This window comes from Coenobita brevimanus, chromosome 22 (assembly GCF_032717465.1).
Source record: "Coenobita brevimanus isolate Jiangsu-jjx chromosome 22, ASM3271746v2, whole genome shotgun sequence".
NCBI lineage: Eukaryota > Metazoa > Arthropoda > Malacostraca > Decapoda > Coenobitidae > Coenobita > Coenobita brevimanus.
In genome coordinates this window covers 43,476,469-43,497,008 of record NC_136975.1, presented here as the reverse complement: position 1 = coordinate 43,497,008, position 20,540 = coordinate 43,476,469, and the positions used below count along the sequence as shown (strand labels likewise).

General features: G+C 43.9%; 1 protein-coding gene across 1 annotated transcript in view; it reads right to left on the bottom strand.

Annotated features, from left to right (window-relative positions):
- The window catches only part of Oseg6 (intraflagellar transport protein Oseg6), a 198,657-nt gene that overhangs the window by 122,972 nt on the left and 55,145 nt on the right, over window positions 1-20,540 (bottom strand). The window contains exons 6-8 of the mRNA XM_080266921.1: window positions 20,385-20,497; window positions 11,576-11,749; window positions 10,584-10,711 (exon numbers count right to left, since the gene is read on the bottom strand). Of these exons, the coding sequence (XP_080123047.1) occupies window positions 10,584-10,711; window positions 11,576-11,749; window positions 20,385-20,497 (415 nt within the window). The remainder of the gene's footprint in view (window positions 1-10,583; window positions 10,712-11,575; window positions 11,750-20,384; window positions 20,498-20,540) is intronic.

Genomic DNA, 20,540 nt, shown 5'->3' with positions numbered 1-20,540 from the left:
ACCCCTACTGAACAGCTGAAATCCCCCCAGTCATCTGGACTAGTCAGAAACTCCTGGCCACGCACAGCCATCCGCCCCCTACTCAAATGGTCAAAGTCGCATCACCCTCCTCAGGCCCATGATGTACGGTGACCCAGTGTTTCTGCCATGTTGCAACATTTGCCTGGGCAAGCGAAAAGGACCCTTGCACTCATAGGTCGGTGTGCTGCTTTTTGCATGCATGCTTATAGCCAAGCACGGGTAGAGACATGACAACGTAGTACACTCCCAAGCATTGCCACACATCAATTCCCACCTTTGTCTCTCCGTGTGTGGACATGCTTGGCTGAGGTTAAGCAATGGCAGCTTCCCCTGTTGCATTTGTGGTGGTGCCCTACTTTCTGCAGGCCTTAATTTTCCTCTGTGGTGTTCTCGTGTGTGTGATGATGGCCCCACCACCACCCATGAAACACAAGTGGAAGGTTTTGACTCTGGAGAAGAAGCATGAGATACTTGGCAACACTGACATGGGCTAGCCAACTTCAAGCATTCTGCATGAATTTGACTTGCCCCATTCAACCTCGTATAATATCCAGAAATCACGGGACAAGCTGACTCAGTTCAGAGAGGACTAAGGCGATACCACTGGGAAAGGCGACCTGAAAGTGATATCCCAGCCCCGCTACGCCATCACTGACCTGTCGACTTTGGTTTGGTTCCACCAGCAACGGGGTGCTAGCATGCTTGAATGTGGGACCAAGTTGAAGGCTGCAGCTGAGAAGTTTGCACGCCTGCACAGACGACTTCAAGGCATCCAAGGGTTGGCTCTTCCAGTTCAAACTTCGACATGGACTTACTGGCCATAAAGCACATGGCGAGGCTTTGGACGCAGCAGTGGAGGATGCTGAGCTGTTTCACCAGAAGTGCAGCAACTGATCAAGAAGGAGGACCTTGCTCTCGGTTAGGTGTGCAATGCTGATAAAACTGGCCTGCTTTTCTGCTCCTTGCCCACCAACAGCCTGGCAGAAGAGGCAGAGAAGACTGTGCCTTGTTGGAAGTTGTCCAAACAACATGTCTCGGTGTTGTGCTGATTTTTTGTTGTTTATGCATTGTTATATTAGTGTTTAGGATTAAAATGCAAATTGCGATGTGTGTTTTGATGTCTATAAACAGCTGAAAGACCTCAGAACACTGCCAAAATTAGGAGGGGTACTGTATATATTGGCAGGGTTTTGCAAACAACTTTTGTTTTTGTTGCTGTTTATGCATTGCTTTCTTAGTGTTCAGGATTACATTGCACTTTCCAACGAGTGATCTGATGTCTAAACATGTCCAAAAAAACTGTAAAACACTGCCAAAATTAGGGGGGTACTGTGCATAGTTTTTTTTTTTTTTATGCACTGTTTTCTTAGTGATTATGATTACACTGCATATTGCAGTGTGTATTTTGATGCCCCCAAAACAGCGAAAAGATCTCAGAACACTGCCAAAATTAGGAGGGGTACTGTACATATTGGTAGGGTTTTGCATATCATTTTTTTTTTTCTGCTTTGTTTTTTGTTGTTTATGCTTTGTTTTCTTAGTGTTTAGGTATATATTGCATAATGCAATGTGTGTTTTGATGTCTAAAAACATCCAAAAGACTGCAGAACACTGCCAAAATTAGGAGGACTACTGTACATATAGGCTGAGTATGGGTATAGGTAGGGTTTGGGCACAGTAGAGGATATTGCTCCCTAACCGGACATTGCCCTTATCCAGTCATGCCTTTAGCTCTATTCTATCTATCTATTGCCAGACGCCTCAATCCCGTTTGGGGTGGCCACAAACAAATCGCCTTCAAGTCACCCTGTCCCCCGCCATTTCACTGCCCCGCTCCCAACTCACACCCCCTTCTCTCATTTACCTCTCCACCCCATCCCTCCATCTCATCCTCGGCCTCCCCCTCCCTCTTCCCCCCTCCACTTCATTCACATACACTCTCTTCGTCAGTCTTTCACCCTCCATCCTCTCCACATGGCCAAACCACCTCAGTGTGTTCCTCATAACATTTCCTATCACATCCACATCAACACCACAACGCTCCTTTATATCCTCATTCGTCAGCCTGTCTCTCCATGTGACTCCACAGGCTCTTCTTAAATAACTCATTTCCACTGCTCTCACTCTTCACTTGTGTCCTTCCAACAACATCCAAACTTCACTTCCGTTCGTTAGAGTTGGTATCACAATACTGTCATGTAGTAACTTTTTCACTTCCATGCTCACTTCCCTGTTTCTTATCACTGCTTTCAAAGAACCAGCAACCTTTCTTCCCTGCTGTACCCTTTCAAGCACTTCACCCTCCAAACCTCCATCCTTACTCATCACACTACCCAAGTACTTTAACGTACTCACATTTTCCAATTCCTCACCATCCAACCTCACTGTACATTCACTGACTTCACCTCTCTCAAAGACCATCACTTTACTCTTCCCTACATTTACCTTTAGATTCCGTTTCTTACACACTCTCCCAAACTCATCCACCAAGCCTTGCAGCTCCCCTTCGTCTTCACTCAACAACACAGTATCATCTGCAAACAACAGTACAGGGAGTTTCCAAACACTATCCTCTCTCACCAGGGCCACTCCAACATCCACTACCCTACCTTGTACCTCTTTTATTACCCCATCCATGTACAGATTGAACAACCATGGAGACATGACACATCCCTGTTTCAACCCAACTTTCAGAGAGAAAAATTCACTTAGTTCACCATCCACACGCACTGCAGCCTTCGCACCATCGTACATACTCTTCACAGCATTCAACAACTTCCCATCTACTCCATATATTTGTTTTTTTGGCTCTATTATGACGGATAATTGAGGGATTACTGTATACCTGCACATCTCAGTCTGGCCACTTTCCAAAAGTATCACTTTTATCCCTTCTGCCCGCCTAACCCATAAATGACCCTGACTGACACCCACCATCATGTAATCACTATAGCAACATAAAGTATGACAATTAAAGAACATTAACATTAACATAACAGGAACTAAAGTTAGGCTGCATTACGGTATGATGATGTTATGTGTCTCCTGGGCACTCTCACCTAACCCCCCACCATCAATGTTGTTGTCACAGCATCGCTAAGATGACCTCTCTCAACACTTACAAACACACACACATGCACACACACAAAACAATAACACAGCTAGACCTCGGTGAGACATGAGGGGTGAAGTGGGAGTGGGATTGTGGGAGTCGAGTTGAGCTGACTATGTATGATGAGTGCCGAGTGGAGTAGCCAATCACCATGAGCCAGGCACGTGACGTCATTGTGCAGGAATAAACTGCTTAACTTTGAAAAAAGCCTCATGTCTGTCACAGACTAGGTGACTGCGTAACTTCAAAACTGTGTTAACTGAGGTTTGAGTATACAGTACTGTACTGTATTAAGTTGAGGGAGCAGCCCAATTTCAGCAGATAAAAATAAACTTATTATAGCAGCAGCACCTGTAGTCCAAGGATCATCTGAAATATGAACCCAGTGGACTGCAAGATGAAGGTTGCCCTTCTCCTGCAGTTTACTATCCCCCTTTCAAAGGGTACAGAGGACACAGAAGGATGTTTCAATAATCAAGATTGGAGCTACATGATTACATCAGTGCCACCACATGAAGGCATCCCTCTCCAGCATCAAATCAGGCAATAACAAAACCATTTTTTTAGCTGCAGGAATTTCTGGCAATCCGAAGGTTAAATAAGTTTCAACCCTCTGACTACCGGAACTGCCCTCAGCTGAACACAATAATCTTTACGCAGCCTTAGCAATTACAGTAAATCTTTACATGGAGAGAGGGCCACTGTTTGTATTGTACTGTATAATTTATAAAGCCTCCAGCATGCTTGCATGTGCCAGCCTTAGTCACCTAATGGCAGCTCTCCATGCTGCTAAATCTCTGGCAGCCTCCCTGTTCAGTTCTTACCCCTGAGGTCACACTCTGTGACCTCATCCCAGGTCTTTTTCGGTTTGCCCCTCACAACCCTATCCCCGATGTTCACACTCACTTCCTGAATCCGACTGTCATCCTCGAATCCTCCCCACATGCCCAAACCATCTCAGCCTACCCCTTCTCATCACAACACCAATACATTCCAGCTCCATCCTTCCTCTCAACTCTTCAATCATAAACATAGCCTACTCAGATCTTGCATTCAAGGGTACACTACACATCCATCTAATCACTGCCCTTTCTGTATATTTGAGCCTATGAATATCCACTTCCTTTACTGCCTAGGTCTCAATACCATACAGCATTACTGTACACTCCTAACACATCCCATATACAAAGATCCCTTAGCACAGAGGGAGAGCCCTCTCAATATCAGGAGAGGCAACAGCTCCCTGAAATTCCTCCAGCCACCCCCTACCCTAGCCACAGAGTTAGCTCCGGCCCCACCTCCAACACATACCATGTCCTCCAAACAACAAAACTCTTCCACACACGAAAGAGACTCACCAGCAAGATCAACCTTTTCACGCCTGACAATCTTTACATGCTCTCACCAATACACTGCACACACGAAACCAGCATTATCTCACAGTCTACCTCTAATACAACTACATCTCTCACACATCTACTTATCACAAGTACTGCACAGGATGGAGTTACTGCCCACACCCTTGTGGTAAACTGCAAATGGCCATTCTCCTTCTGCTTTGACAGTACTGTCACCAGCCCTAGATATCATCCCTTTTGTTTTATCTACATTTACTCTCAAACCCTTGTGCTCCATTCCATATTTCTAATTCCTAAATCTTTCCTCTGCCTCCCTTTCATACCCTGCAATCAACACCATGTCATCAGCATACAACATCTCCCATGGGAGTCCATTTCTGCAGTAACATGAGAGAGCTTCAAGTACAATGAAAAGCAATAAAGGGCTCAAAACTGACCTCTGATGCACGCCAACATTCACGGAAAACTCATCACCACTCAAAGTTCCATTCACTCTCACCTGGATGTGAGCACCCACACACACAGCCATACCCACTCAAACCAGCCACTCCTCGTTCCCAAGCTTTCTCACTGTCCACTTCACCACCTCCCTAGGGATTCTGTCAAAAGCCTTCTCCAAATCAACAAAAACAAAGTACATATCCCTGTTGTCTAGGTTCATCATGTGATAAATCGACAGAATGTTGAACTGAAATTTATACCCAGTTTTGTAATAACAATATTTGCTTACACAATAATTGTGGTGGCCACATATGACAATCATGTGCATAGACAGTGCCTCCCACACAGGCAGACAGTCAAATGTTTGAGCAAAAATGGCTGTCCAAATGTTTATATTTGTTGTGGTTGCCTCCCTTTCATTCCATTTTGTGCTTGCAAGGCCACTGAAACACCACTGCTAGTGCCACATAAGTGGGATGATAACCTTTTTTATGTGAAATACTGTACTTTTTTTTTTATGCGAGGAAGAAAGAACCAAAGGCCGCGAGCCTGCAACTGTTGTTCCTTCCAAGAGAAAAACAAAATACCAGAGAGAGCCAAATTCAAGATCTGATCATTTCGAGATGCCTGGACACACTACGTTTGAAAGACTGGAGATCATAGAAGCAGGAAATACAGACAGAAGGAGTCAGTTCCAGAGTTGACCTGTTGCATAAATGAAGGACTAGGAGTAACGGTTAACTCTTGCATTAGAGAGTTGGACAGAAAAGGGATGAGCGTTTGCTGCTGAACGAGTGCTACGCCCCCGTCATAGAGGTGGAGGAATGCATGCAGACAGTTCAAAGGAGCAGTGACCATTGAGGCAGCGATAGAAAAGAGATAAAGATGCAACAGTGTGACGAAGAGACAGAGGTTGAAGGGAGTCAGTAAGAGGAGGAGACGAAAAGCCTTTGATTCCACCCTATTGAAAAGAGCTGTATGTGGGAAGCCTCCCCACACATGAGAGTTGTACTCCACACAGGGGCGGATAAAACCCCTGTATAGTGTCAACAATTGTGCTGGGGTAAAGAAGGAATGGAGTTGGCTTAGCACACCTAATCTCTTGGAAGCAGATTTTACAAGAGATGTAATATGATCTTTCCAAGATAAGTTCCAAGTAAATCAAACCACAAGCATGTTCAAGGATGATGCAGGATTAAGCTGAATATTATTAAGCATTAGTGGGTATACCTGTGGAAGATTCTGTTGGGTTGATAGGTGTAAAAACTGAGTCTTAGATGCATTAAAAACAACAAGATTATATTTACCCCAGTCAGAGATACGAGCCAAGTCAGACATTAGGCGTGCCATACCGTCATCTCTTGTTTGTTGAAGTAACTGCTGAGATGGACGTTGTGGGAACTGAATGGAAAGGTGAAGGGTGGAGTCATCAGCATAAGAGTGGATAGGGTTAGATGTACAGCTTAGAAGGTCACTGATGAATAAAAGGAAGAAGAGTTGGTGACAGGACAGAGCCCTAAGGAACACCATTGTTCATATATCTAGGAGAAGAACGATGGCCGTCTACAACAGCGGCTATAGAACGACCAGAAAGGAAGCTGTAGATGAAGGCACAGATAGAAGGATAGAAACCGTAAGAGGGTAGTTTGGAAATTAAAGATTTATGCCAGACTCGATCGAAAGCCTTAGAGATGTCAACTGCAATGGCAAAGCTTTCGCCAAAGTCCCAAAAGGAGGATGACCAGGAGTCTGAAAGGTACGTGAGAAGATCGGCAGTGAAGTGTCCCTGACGGAACCCATACTGGCAATCGGAAAGAAGGTTGTGGCAGGAAAGATGCTTTAAAATTTTTCTATTAAGAATTGACTTGAAAACTTTTGAGATACAGGATGTTAAGGCAATTGGACGATACTTAGAGGGTTGGGAATGGTCACCCTTCTTTGGGACTGGCTGAATGAGAGCAAACTTCCAGCAAGAAAGAAAGGTACAAGTTGACAGACAAAGGCGAAAGAGCTTGCTGAGACAGGGTGTAAGCACAGAAGTACAGTTCTTAAGAACAACAGGAGGGACTCCATCAGGCCCATATGCCTTATTAGTATTGAGGCCAGCAATGGCAGAAAAAACATCAGCTGAAGAAATTTTAATGTCAGCCATGAGGATGTCAGAGGGGGGAAGTGATGGAGGAACAGCACCAGAATCATCTAAGGTGGAATTGGAGGAGAATGTCTGAGTGAAGAGATCTGCTTTATCAGTAGAAGAAATAGCTACAGAGCCATCAGAGTGGAAAAGAGGAGGGAAGGATGATGAGGGAAGGTTGTTAGAAAGGTTTTTGGCAAGTTGCCAGAAGGAGCGGGAAGAATTTGAGTTGGAGAGTTGAGAGCATTTAGTGAAGATTAAATTATTTTTAGCAGAGCGAAGAACAGACTTAGCACCATTCTGGGCAGAAACGTATAAAAGATGTGATTCAGTGGTGGGTTGGCTCTGGTACCGTTTATAGGCCCTCTTCTTGTTGCAGACAGCATTAGAACAAGCGTGACTAAACCAAGGCTTTCTTGCATTAGTCAGAGGATATGAGAAAGGAATGTATGCTTCCATGCATGAGAGAATAACCTCCGTAATGCGCAAGGCACACTCAGATGGCTCCCGGCCATGGAAGCAAAAATCATTCCAGGGAAAATCAAAGAAGTACTGCCTGAGAGCCTCCCAATCCGCAGCTCCAAAGTGCCACAGACGACGTTTCTTTGGAGGGTCCACAGGCCGTACTGGAGCGATAGGATGGGTTAAGGTGACAAGGTTGTGATCGGAGGAGTCCAACAGAGAGAAAAGATTAACAGTGTAAACAGAAGGATTAGTAGTAAGGAAGAGGTCAAGTATGTCAGAGCTCTCTCCAAGGCAGTCAGGGATACGGGTAGGGTGCTGTACAAGCTGCTCTAGGTCATTAAGGATAGAAAAGGTGTAGGCTAGTTCACCAGGTGCATCAGTGAAAGGAGAGGAGAGCCAAAGGTGGTGGTGAACATTGAAATCTCCTAGAATGGAGATTTTGGAGAAAGGAGAAATGGATAGAATGTGGTCTATCGTAGAAGTAAGATAGTCAAAGAATTTTTGATAGTCAGTAGAATTAGGACATAAGTAAACAGCGCAGATATATTTAGTCAGAGAATGACAGGAAAGCTGAAGCCAGAGTGTCGAGAATTCAGAAGAATCGAGTTCAGGAACACGAGAACAAGATAGGTCATTGCGTACTTATACGTAACATCCATCTTTGGCTTTGAAATAAGTATGAAGAAAGTAGGAGGATACAGAAAAGGGTTTGCTGTCAGTTGCCTCAGACAGATGAGTCTCAGTTAGAAAAAGAAGGTGAGGTTTAGAGAAGGAGATGTGGTGCTCAACCAAGCGAAAGTTAGAGGAAAGGCCGCAAGTGTTGCAGAAATGAAGAAAAAGTCAGACAGTGATTCCAGGCAGCTCGAGTCGTCACCGGGAGAGGGGCGGAATATGGGGGCATTTATGGTCTCCCCCCATGGGGACTCCGAGGGTTGGTTAAACGATGCCATTTTGGTTGAATTTTGAATATGAAGTGTAGTGTGTACTGTGCATGTAGTTTGGTGTTGACAGTTAGAGAAACTTGTATTGGAGAGCATGCTGGCCTACTCTCTGTGTTACTGAGACAGTGAAAAAGTTCAGCAAAGGGAGATGGTAGGGACCTAGTCCCAAGGGCTGATGAAATGGGAGCTCCAGCTCTCCCTGTCATCAGCTTTCCATCCATCTTAGGAGTACTGCCCTGCTCGACCAGAAATCACATCTGGCAAGGATGCTACCCCAAGTGGAGAGCATGGTAATACCAAGGGGTGTTGTGGGCAAGCCTAAAAGGCTAAGTTTTTTTAGATTTTAGGTTAAGTGGTTCTTGACTTCCTCCCTATCCCCAATGAACCCATGTTATATCGATCTCAGTAAACAATACAGTATACCATTATGTGATGGGTTTTCACTTGATGCAAACTCATCATATAATGAGGTATGACTGTACAGAAGAAATGCTCTTTAATAATATCAAGTTAACATAACATTTAAGTGGTTGTGTAAAAATTATATAATGAAAAAATAAAGGTGACCATCAGAAAATCAGTACTGACAAGTTTTGCGTATCAAAGGCAATCTAAGGAACGCAGCCCCAGTTGATAACGGAGAAGACCCGTATGGGATTTTATAGGGATTATGCCCTATGTAGAGTTGGAGGTAGTACAGAATTATCAGTCAAAATAAATTATCTGATGCAACCTTGGCTGAATTATGACAGATAAGTGGGGGATTGCTGTATCAGCAAAGGGTCTGCCAATCCAGCCACTGTTTGACCCATTCAATCAGAGTAGTGTCTACAACGACTAATACTGTAGTTAATAGAAGAGGTTAACCCTTTCAGCTCAGGGATATATCTAATACATTATGCTGACTAATAAGTGAATTGTTTCAGTTTTGCTAAAAGGTCTCCAGACTGTTAGAGTTAAAGAAATTTTCTGACCAGGGTTTGGCTCCTCTGTTTTTTCCAGGTGAAATGATAATTGCTGGACTGACCCTTGTTGACAGGTGGTATGAAGTGCATAAGTACGGATGTTTATGTTTATAAAGTTTGCCCAGTTGAATGAGTCACACTCCCATTCACCCACATTCCCACTCACTTGCCATTCAATCTCCTGGAAAATCTGGCTCCACTTGATATGTTAAAAAACATTTCACATATAATTTCACACTCACCTATTTGACAGTGTTAATCCAATGACTGTCACGTTAAAAAGGGGTGCCAAACCCTGGTCATACAATCCTATGCCTGAACTACTCAAACTATTAAAAGCATTAAAAAGTGTGGAAGATTGAAAAATAAATTGGATTACAACACAATAAAATCGCATACTCGCTACACTATCTCGGACCTCATACAAGAAGTTAAACTGTGGAGGCTGCAACAACTTACCTCAACACAACTCTGTCCCAAGTACTCATTATCACCTTCTCATTCCACCCTAAACTGTACTTCAAAATCCATCTATCTATCTATCTATTGCCTGACGCCATAATCCCGTAAGGGGTGGCCATTTGACTTTGAGTTATTCGTTTACAAGGAGGGGCAATAACCCTCCACCAACCCACTTGTTCACACATAGGGAGCACGTATGGTTTGGTTGTATGGTTACCACCCAGCGTTGTAAATGGTTTCTTGGCTTAGGCCTACAGGAAACCATTTGGCTTGTCACTCAATGTAAAGCCACCTGTAAAGGAAAGAAAAGCAATAAGAAGTAACAGGAAAGATGGGAGAAATAGGAAGATAGGAGGGCAGGCACAGAAAAAGAACGATAAAGGGTAAGGAAGAAGTAGGCGGCACTACATCATGTGAGTGGATGATGATTGCCACCACCTACCACTAAATGTGAGAAGCTATCACAGACTAAGTTTGCTGACAATCTCCTGCCAGTACTGTTTAGTGATGTTCATATTTCCCATTCCTCTCCAAATGTTAGAATATCCTTCCTCCTCATACTCTTCAACTTTGTGGTTCACACCACCATAACATGAAAAATTATCATGTAACACTTTCAATTACCATAGCTGGCAGGTAAGTGTTGACATATTTTTTTACTGTAAGAGTACCCTGACACATTACCGGTGGGTGTGGCAACAGCAAGCAACTGGCCATCATCAGACCACTCGAGCCACTGCAGACCTCGCTCATCATCTAGGGTGATCACAGCATAGGTCTCCTTCAGGTCCCCCAGCTCATGGATTTTGATACTGCCAGGAGAGAGAGGCTGCTACTCAACATCTGACATATGACTGGTGTTTGCTTCAGGGGTTATGTTTAGTTTGATGCTTGTTTTTTACCCTGATTGTTGGAATTTTAGCAGAAGAGATAATGTCACAGTCAGATAGCTCTCCTGTAACATCATGAAGAAATTAGTACACTACTGTATATGGTAATGTGAAGAAATTAGTACACTACTGTATATGGTAATGTAAAGATCTGCCAACTTGGGAGACATTCTTGCACCTCATCCCTGGCAATTTATTTGCATATTATGGGATATTCTTTTCTTGTATGCTATCCATAACTTTTTAATAATGACAGATTGCAAAAACTGCAGACCTACAAGAATATGTTAATGTAACAGGTACAGAATAATTAGGTAACAAACAGGTGCTAGGGAGCCTCCTTTGGCGATGAAAATAAAGACACCGGATATTACCACATGCTAATTTCTTCATGATACTGCAGGAAGACCAAATATGACACCATATTCCTCATGCAAACTCATTCTATCGAATATCTCACATATGAATCTCTAACCAAGCAAACTCTTACCAAACAAAACCTAAAACAAGGAACACATACCCAGTACAGTATTAACTGTCTGGCTGTGAAACCCCTACTTTGCATTTTACTTTGTGTATTTTCAGACATTTTGAATATGCTTGGGAGAAACTAAAGGTATTCAAAATTATAGACAATTCCTATACTGGCAAAGAATACAGAACTTTGAATTAAACCGCAGATTATGACAGGTAAGTATGTTCAGTTCACAGAAAACTTCCACAGCCAAAGGATTACCAATTGTTTCACTTTATAAGAGAAGCCCTAAATTATATCTTTTAACTCACATGTTGTCGCCACACGAGGCTGCTTTGCTAAGGGAAGTTGAGATGGCAATGTCATTCAGCACGTCCTTGTGGTTCTTGGCTTGGAAGAGCTCCTGCCCAATCTCCTTCAGGTGGGTTGAGATAACAACAAAGAAGCCTCCAGAAAACCCCAGCAGGATGTATCCATCTCCATACCTGGCCACAGCATAGAAGATGATGTAAGTATGAGTGCTGATAGTCCTCATCAAAAGATGTTTCATATGAAGATGTTTCATTATGAAGAATTTTATAAAGCAACACTTATTAATCTCACGTAATACTACTCGTGACTTACAACAAAGCTGCTTCCCATTCACAAACTTCTATTTTTTTTGTGCTTTTAATCCTACAGTTATAAACCGAATGTATATCTCACTCAAAGCAGTTGGCTACAATTAAAGTGGCATACTGCCTGAATACATCCTAGACAAATGACTACAGAGTAATGTTTGCTGAGAGAGAACATGAATCAAAATAAGATATGATAAAGAATAGAGAAAGAATTATTTGAAAATTTCAGTACTTCAGTGCAGTGACAGAAGAAAGAGGGAAGTATGAAAATTAAACAGCAAGTAGTGTAGATGAGGGAGGAAAGAGGCTAGTATTATGTAGGTATGAATACAAAGCACAGAACTGAACTGAGGTGAAATGAAGTTAACACTCGCATTAATATTTATGTGTGAGTATTGTATGGTAAGTCTGAAAAAACTACAGTAAGAGCAGTGGAAAAGGGACTGTGTGGGTTGAGTCGGTTGGACAGGATGGGTAATACAGATTTATTTTAACTCTTAGCCGCCGGGGGGTTCCCACCCATTGCATACTCCTCCCTACGGGTGATTTCCGAGATTTTGGAAAAAATACCCTTATTTCAACTCCTTATATCTGACAAACTAGCTAGAGAATGAAATAAAAATTCATAAGACTCACCAACTCTTCCTCTTTCCAATGAAGCTATCCTGAAGTCTCTAGGTGGTCCCATCGATGAGTAAGGATGAGTTGAAGACGAGTGGTTTTTCATGTTTTGGCGCAGCTCCGAGTGCAAGCCACAGGCTGCAGCCTTGGCCCAGCCGGCTAGCGTTGGCAGCACTGCCTGGAGTGGTGATTGTAACACTGCCCGTGCATCCTTGGATGGAATGTGGAAAGTTCCACTCATTTTTTCTACTCCTCCTTACTCACTGCTGTGAAAATGAGTCATCACCCAGTTCATGTGGCTCACCCAAGGATTTACCGTCCGCTCCATAATGCCTCTATGCCCCGTAGGTATGTGAGAAAGGAAATATCTCATCGTTTTTCTGAACTCATTTCTTCTGTAAGGAATATTTCTCCTTTAGTTCGTTTCTCTGTACTCACATCTTTGTAAATAATCATATTTCGCCTTTACTAACACACTTAGAACTGCACTGTACATCACGATTACAGGTAATTGCACTTTGACAAGTAAATGCTGTTGCTGTTTCACACATTATCGTAGAGTATGAGGTAATATTTGTACTGTAAATCAGACTGCTTTGTACTAATCAGGGTTATAGTGAAAATTATATAAATGTTTCACACAACTAACATTATTTGTACTTCACATCACAGAGACACTGATGCTCATATTTGGCACAATCTCCCTAAGTATTGAGATAAAATAATTTAGGTATAGCCAAGCAGGTATTGTTCTTTGTGGCCTGCTCACAAGTGGTTTTCTTTCAGGTAACAGGTAGGCAAACTCAAAGTATTTCCAATAATTTTCTAACCAATATCCAATAAACAGTATCAATTTCTGTATTACACTTACTATAAATCACTTATATGCACTTGCAAAACATATTATAAAAGACTTATATCTTAGGACTTACTATAATTCACTTATAATATCACACATTTCACTCACTTATGAAAATACACAAACTTTTGCACTGCTGTGGAAAGCTGATGACAGGATGAGCTGGAGCTCCCGTTTCATCAGCCCTCGGGACTAGTTCCCAACCATCCCCCGTTGCTGAACTTTTTCTGTGTTTCAGTAACACAGAGAGTAAGCCAGCATGTTCTCTAATACAAGTTTCTCTAACTGTCTACACCAAACTACATGCACAGTACACACTACACTTCCTTTTCAAAATTAAAAGAAAAATGGCGCATTTAGACCTTGCCTCGGAGTCCCCGGGGGGGGGGGGACACAAATGCCCCCACCATCCACCCCTCTCCCGGTGACGACTCTATGAGTTGCCAGGAACCACTGTCTGACTCCTTCTTCATTTCTGCAACATTCGCAGCCTTTCCTTTAATTTTCTCTCTGCTGAACGTCACCTCTTCTCTTCTAAACTTCACCTCTCTTTTTAACCCTGACTCAGCTGTCTGAGGCAACTGACAGCAAACCCATTTCTGTATCCTCCCACTTTCTCTATACTCATTTCAGAGCCAAAGCTGGCTGTTGTGTGTATGTACACAACAACATAACTTGCTCTCGTGTTCCTGACCTTGATTCTTTTGAATTCTCTACTCTCTGGCTTCAGCTTTGCCATCATTCTCTGACTAAATATATCTGCGCTGTTTACTTATCTCCTAATTCTACTGACTATCAAAAATTCTTCAACTATCTTATTTCTACAATGGGACACATTCTATCCATTTCTCCTTTCCCTGAAATCTCCATTTTAGGAGATTTCAATGTTCACCACCACCTTTGGCTCTCCTCTCCTTTCACTGATCCACCTTGTGAACAAGCCTACATCTTTTCTATCCTTAATGACCTGGAGCAGCTTGTACAGCACCCTACCCGTATCCCCAACCGCCTAGGATAGAGCTCCAACATACTTGATCTCTTCCTTACAACTAATCCTTCTGTTTACACTGTTAATCTTTTCTCTCCGTTGGGCTCCTCTGATTACAACCTTATTACCTTAACCCCTCCTGTCGCTCCGGTACAGCCTGTGGACCCTCCAAAGAAACGGCGACTGTGGCACTTTGGAGCTGCAGATTGGGGGACCCTCAGGCAGTACTTCTTTGATTTTCCCTGGAATGATTATTGCTTCCATGGCCAGGAGCAATCTGAGTGTGCCTTACGCATTACGGAGGTTATTCTCTCGGGCATGGAAGCATACATTCCTTTCTCATATCTTTTGACTAAAGCAAGAAAGCCTTGGTTTAATTGCGCTTGTTCTAATGTTGTCCGCAACAAGGAGAGGGCCTATAAACGGTACCAGTGCCAACCCACCACTGAATCACATCTTTTTTATGTTTCTGCCCGGAATCGTGATAAGTCTGTTCTTCGCTTTGCTAAAAATAATTTCATCCGCACTAAATACTCTGAACTCTCCAACTCGAACTCTTTCTGCTCCTTCTGGCAACTTGCCAAAAACCTTTCTAACAACCTTCCCTCATCATCCTCCCCTCCTCTTTTCTACTCTGATGGCTCTGCAGCTACTTCTTCTACTGATAAAGCAGATCTCTTCGCTCAGACTTTCTCTTCTAATTCCACCTTACACAATTCCGGTGCTGTTCCTCCATCATTTCCCCCCCCCCTCTGACTTCCTCATGGCTGACATTAAAATTTCTTCAGTTGATGTACTCTCTGCCATCACTGGCCTCAGTACTAACAAGGCATATGGGCCTGATGGAATCCCTCCTGTTGTTCTCAAGAACTGTGCTTCTGTGCTTACACCTTGCCTAGGTAAACTCTTTCACCTTGTTTTTCAACTTGTACCTTTCGTTCTTGCTGGAAGTTTGCTCTCATTCAGCCAGTCCCAAAGAAGGGTGACCATTCCCAACCCTCTATCATCCAACTGCTTTAACATCCTGTGTCTCAAAAGTTTTTGAGTCAATTCTTAATAGAAAAATTTTAAAGCATCTTTCCTATCACAACATTCTTTCTGATTGTCAGTATGGGTTCCGTCAGGGAAGCTCCACTGGCGATCTTCTCATCTACCTTTCAGACTCCTGGTCATCCTCCTTTCATGACTTTGGCGAAAGCTTTGCTACTGCACTTGACATCGGCTTTCAATCGAGTCTGACATAAATCCTTAATTTCCAAACTACCCTCTTACGGTTTCTATCCTTCCATTTGTGCCTTTATCTACAGCTTCCTTTCTGGTTGTTCTATAGCTGCTGTTGTAGATGGCCATCATTCTTCTCCTAGATCTATTAACAGTGGTGTTCCTCAGGGCTCTGGCCTATCACCAACTCTCTTCCCTTTATTCATCAATGATCTTCTAAGGTGTACATCTAACCCTATCCACTCATATGCTGATGATTCCACCTTTCACCTTTCCATTTGGTTCCTGCAACATCCATCCCAGCAATTACTTCAACAAACATGGGATGAGGTTATGGCACTCCTAATGTCTGACCTGGCTCGTATCTCTGACTGGGGTAAATATAATCTTGTTGTTTTTAATGCATCTAAGACTCAGTTTTTACACCTATTAGCCTGACAGAATCTTCCACAGGAGTACCCACTAAAATTTAATAATATCCAGCTCAAACCAGCATCATCCTTAAACATGCTTGGGGTTTCATTCACTCGGGATTTATCTTGGAAAGATCATATTACATCTCTGATAAGATCTGCTTCCAAGAGATTAGGTGTGCTAAGCCGATTCCATACCTTCTTTACCCCTGAACAGTTGTTGACTTGATACACGGGATTTATTCGCCCTTGTATGGAGTACAACTCTCATATGTGGGAAGGCTCCCCACAGACAGCTCTTCTTATTAGGGTGGAGTCAAAGGCATTTCATCTCATTAACTCTGCTCCTCTTACTGGCTCCCTTCAACCTCTGTCTCTTCGCTGCACTGTTGCCTCTTTATCTCTTATCTATCGCTACGTCCATGGTCATTGCTCCTCTGAACTGTCTGCTTGCATCCCTTCACCTCTACGACAGGTGCGTAGCACCTGTCTAGCAATAAACTCTCATCCCTTTTCTGTCCAACTCTCTAATGCAAGAGTTAACTGTTACTCCCACTCCTTCATTTATGCAACAGGTCAACTCTGGAACTGTCTCCCTCTGTCTGTATTTCCTATTTCCTGTGATCTCCAGTCTTTCAAACGCAGTTTATCCAGGCATCTCGAACAGATCTTGAATTTGGCTTCCCCCCCCCCATAAAGGAACTGTTTTGCAGGCTCGTAGCCTCTGGTTCCTTCTTCCTCGTATAAAAAAAGAAAAATTTACACTTCCCCACACACCTGCTCAGTACTCATGCTCAGAGTGATACTCTGAGAAGCATTTGGGGCATAAGGGGACCTTGCATTCTGAACATTGGTACGAGGTCTCTTTTCATGCTGGGGGACGGCATTTGGTTGTGTGGCAGACGTGGCACTGCTTGTATGCCAGACGACCTGCTGCTGTTCTCCCGATCTCCACAATCTTGTGCCGCTGGAAATACTCAGCACAGCCGAGCCTGTCCGCTGAAGCCGCTGTCCCCCGCCTAGCACATGTCACCTGAGCAGTTGCATATTGCTCAAGGAGTTCGCGTGCCAGCTATCTCTCAAACTCTCTTAGAGAGAGAGGTTTCCCGACAAGCTCCTTGAACAGCATGAAACTGTTCAGGCCGGTGATATCAAGAAGGTGTAAAAACGCCTTCTTGTACCACCTGCAGGACTCATGCAGGCAATCGACCTCACCAATTTGCATGTCTGATTTATCAACCAGCCGCATGTTGATATTGTAATTGTTGACTGCATCTAACTTTACCACGGGTTCCCTGGTCCTGTAGTCTGTTTTCCCAGTTTCCTCCAACACACCCTTATGAACTGTAGACATGTTAACCCATCTCTTGTCATACCAGAGAAGGGTTAACATGTTCCCACATTTCTTTGTCAGAAGGGCTCCTTTCTCAGTACTTGCCGGAAATACTGGGAAATTCTTTCTGTTGGCCCTAACAGTTCCACAGGACCCAATACGATGGTCAAGCAAATACTTTGTCAACACCGGGGCTGTGTAATGTCAGTATACAGGATGCGGTGCCTGTTGAAATACCTTTCCAACAGCACTTTCACTAGTGATGCAGAGAATCCGTGAGGATCATCGCTAGGTATCTCAACATCTGTTGCTGAGTAAACTATTCCATCCAACACATAATAATTATCCAGTTTTATAGTCACAAAGCACAAAGAATTTGAGGCCAAATCTGTGATGCTTTGATGGCACATACTGAATAAATGCCAGCCTGCCCCTGAATAACACCAGCAACTCGTTAATAACCACTTTCTGGAACAGCTGGAAAACCCTGGAAAATGACTCCATGAGCGTCGTAAGGATTGGTCTTATTTTCCATAACCAGTCGTTTGGTGCAGGCCCGTAATTTCGATCGAAATGTAGGAGCCCCAGGATTGCCAGATACCTATCACGGGCCACGTACTTGCCAAAGACAGGTGTGCCAACAAGTTCATCCACCGATCAATAGTCATCGAGCACACGTTTTCTTATGTGTGCCATCAGCATGGTAAGGCGAGCCACACAAACATCTCCCCCACCTCAAGAGGTATCCATTCACGCATGCGCGTGCTCTCTCTGGCAGCCACATCCAGCCAACACAGCACATGGCCTGGTGGAAATTGATTTCATCCACCAGGTACTGCATTACTGCAGTCGTGAAAATGGCTTTGAACAGACTGCTAATAGTCCAGGGCCTGGGGTGAAGCTCATCCTCCTGCACACCTGCACCCTCCTCATCAAATGCCAGCACAGACGGCTCAGAGCCGGCACCATCCTCCCATACAAATGTATCTACCCTACCCACACGTGGTAGAGCAGGCCGTCTGGTGGTTGCACTGCATTTTTGCATCATTCGTGCACGACCACGTACAGGGGGGGAGGGGAAGAAGAGTGAGAGGGAGGGGTAGAGGTGGGGGAGGCGGGGGAATAAGCGGGTGATGACTCACCTGATGCGGAACTTTCCATAGAAGATGCTCGGCGCTGCATATCACCTCATGGCGCCTGTCTTGGAGATACCACTCCCGAAGGGCCAGGTTGAGGAGATTCTGCCCTTGAAGTGGTAAGCTGAGGTGTGGGGGAGCGCTGGAGGAAGATACATCAGTGAGCAGGCGGCGAGAGTGTGGGGGAAATGGCTCTGCGCCGCTTTTTCCACAGATGACCGCCAGGTCCAAGGCCACTTTCCCAATGTCCTGGGTCATCTTGCGCCTCCTCATTGCAAAAATCATCACTCTCGTAGGCTGTCCCTTCCTCCTGGAGAAGTCAGAAAGCCCTCTCTGGTGTCGGAGAGCGAGTAGGGGTTGGAGGGCAAGGGAGTTTGCTCTCCATGTGATAGCTTTGCTTATCCTCTGAGGACCTACTCTCGCTGAGTGTTCGAGAGGAGACAGTTTTGTCAAGGGCACGTCCTATGGCACTATCGCTTAGCCCTTTCCCTGGCACTATGGGCTGAAACTTTCGCGGGGGTCGATGAGGCGATTGGCCCTTCAAACGGTGGGACAGAATCGGATGACATCGAGGAAGATGACATGGCTCCTCTCACTACCACTGCCGAGTACACTCTGAACCGCGCAACCACGGGGTACCTGAGGGTCCTACCTACCTCATAGCTATCACAGAAAATGGTCTCGCACTTAAACAGTGGCGGGAAGGTGTGTGCAGTATATCAAGTCAACTGGCAGCCCTGCGCGCCCTGAATCCTGTCGTGCATACACATCAGCCAGCGGATAGGGGTTAAACATGTGGGGTAAGAGAATCATTGGCCAAAGGATAATGTGTTAACAGTGTATAGGTACAGCAAAAAAAAATATCAACAAACTGGGGAAAAGGATGAATGAGTCAGAGGATGACATGAGGCACGGAATGTCAAGAGGGGATATTATAGAGGAATGTGTAAGAAAGTGGGGACTGGAAGCTGAAGAAACAAACAACTATTGGAAAATAGGAATGGATGCATGAAGTATGTTTGAAGATTTAAATAAGAAGGACTGCACCCTCCCTTTCAGGCTCTTCAGCCAAATGAAATATTTTAAATTCTTATCCCTGCCTTTCAGATTATTTTTATTCAGGGGATAAATCAGGCTATGAAGGAGTTAATGGAGACTGATCTTACCCCACCACTACACAATGTTTCAATCAAATCAATCAATTCGCGAGAGCCCATGCTTCCTCTTAAGGAATCTCCATACTGTGGTTAGCCATGACACTGTCAGTGTTTTCTATGGAGTGGAGACTAAACAAAGTGTCAAAACGAGATAATTACTTGCTAAAGCTTACCAGAAAGTTAAGAAATTTGCCAGGAAATAGAAAAGAATAAACCAAAAAAATAAGCTATCAGATTCAAGTGCAGCAGACAAAACAGCTCCTCTCCCAAAGGCATGTGATACACAATTGTGGATGGTTGTCCTATGAGATGGAGCTGAATATTTTGAAGACTTGAATGATACATGAATGGGTATATGGTCAATTTCACCAGGCACCTTGTTGATAGTTCTTGACCTTTCTTGTTTTCCTGTTTCTACAGTATATCTGCAACTGTGGTGAGGTGCTGTCAGCTACAAGGAACATCCATTCACTGCACAAGGCAGTCATGCAGGGGCATCTGCTTGTCTGCAGTTAATGGGTCTACTTGGCCAGACAGACTGGGGTTGATCAATAACAACAACTCACCCTACTTATGAGGGGGATGAAGATAATGACGATAATGATGATGGTCTTGCTACTGCTACTGCTGCTGCCACTGCTGCTGCTGCTGCTGCTTGCTACTGCTACTGCTGCTGCTGATGATGATGATGACAATGGTGAAAACAATGATGATTATGATAATGATGATACTTTTTTTTACTTTTGGTATTATGTGCTGACAACCAACTCACCACTTGTATGCCACAATGTTGCCATATCGGGTCTGGAAAGCCAGTTCAATGGGATTCTCTGGATCATTCAGGTTGTACAAGAAGAGCGTCTTCTTGCCTACAATCAGACTTACCTGTGAAAAATTGAGCATATATATGCTTTTTCTAAACTATGGT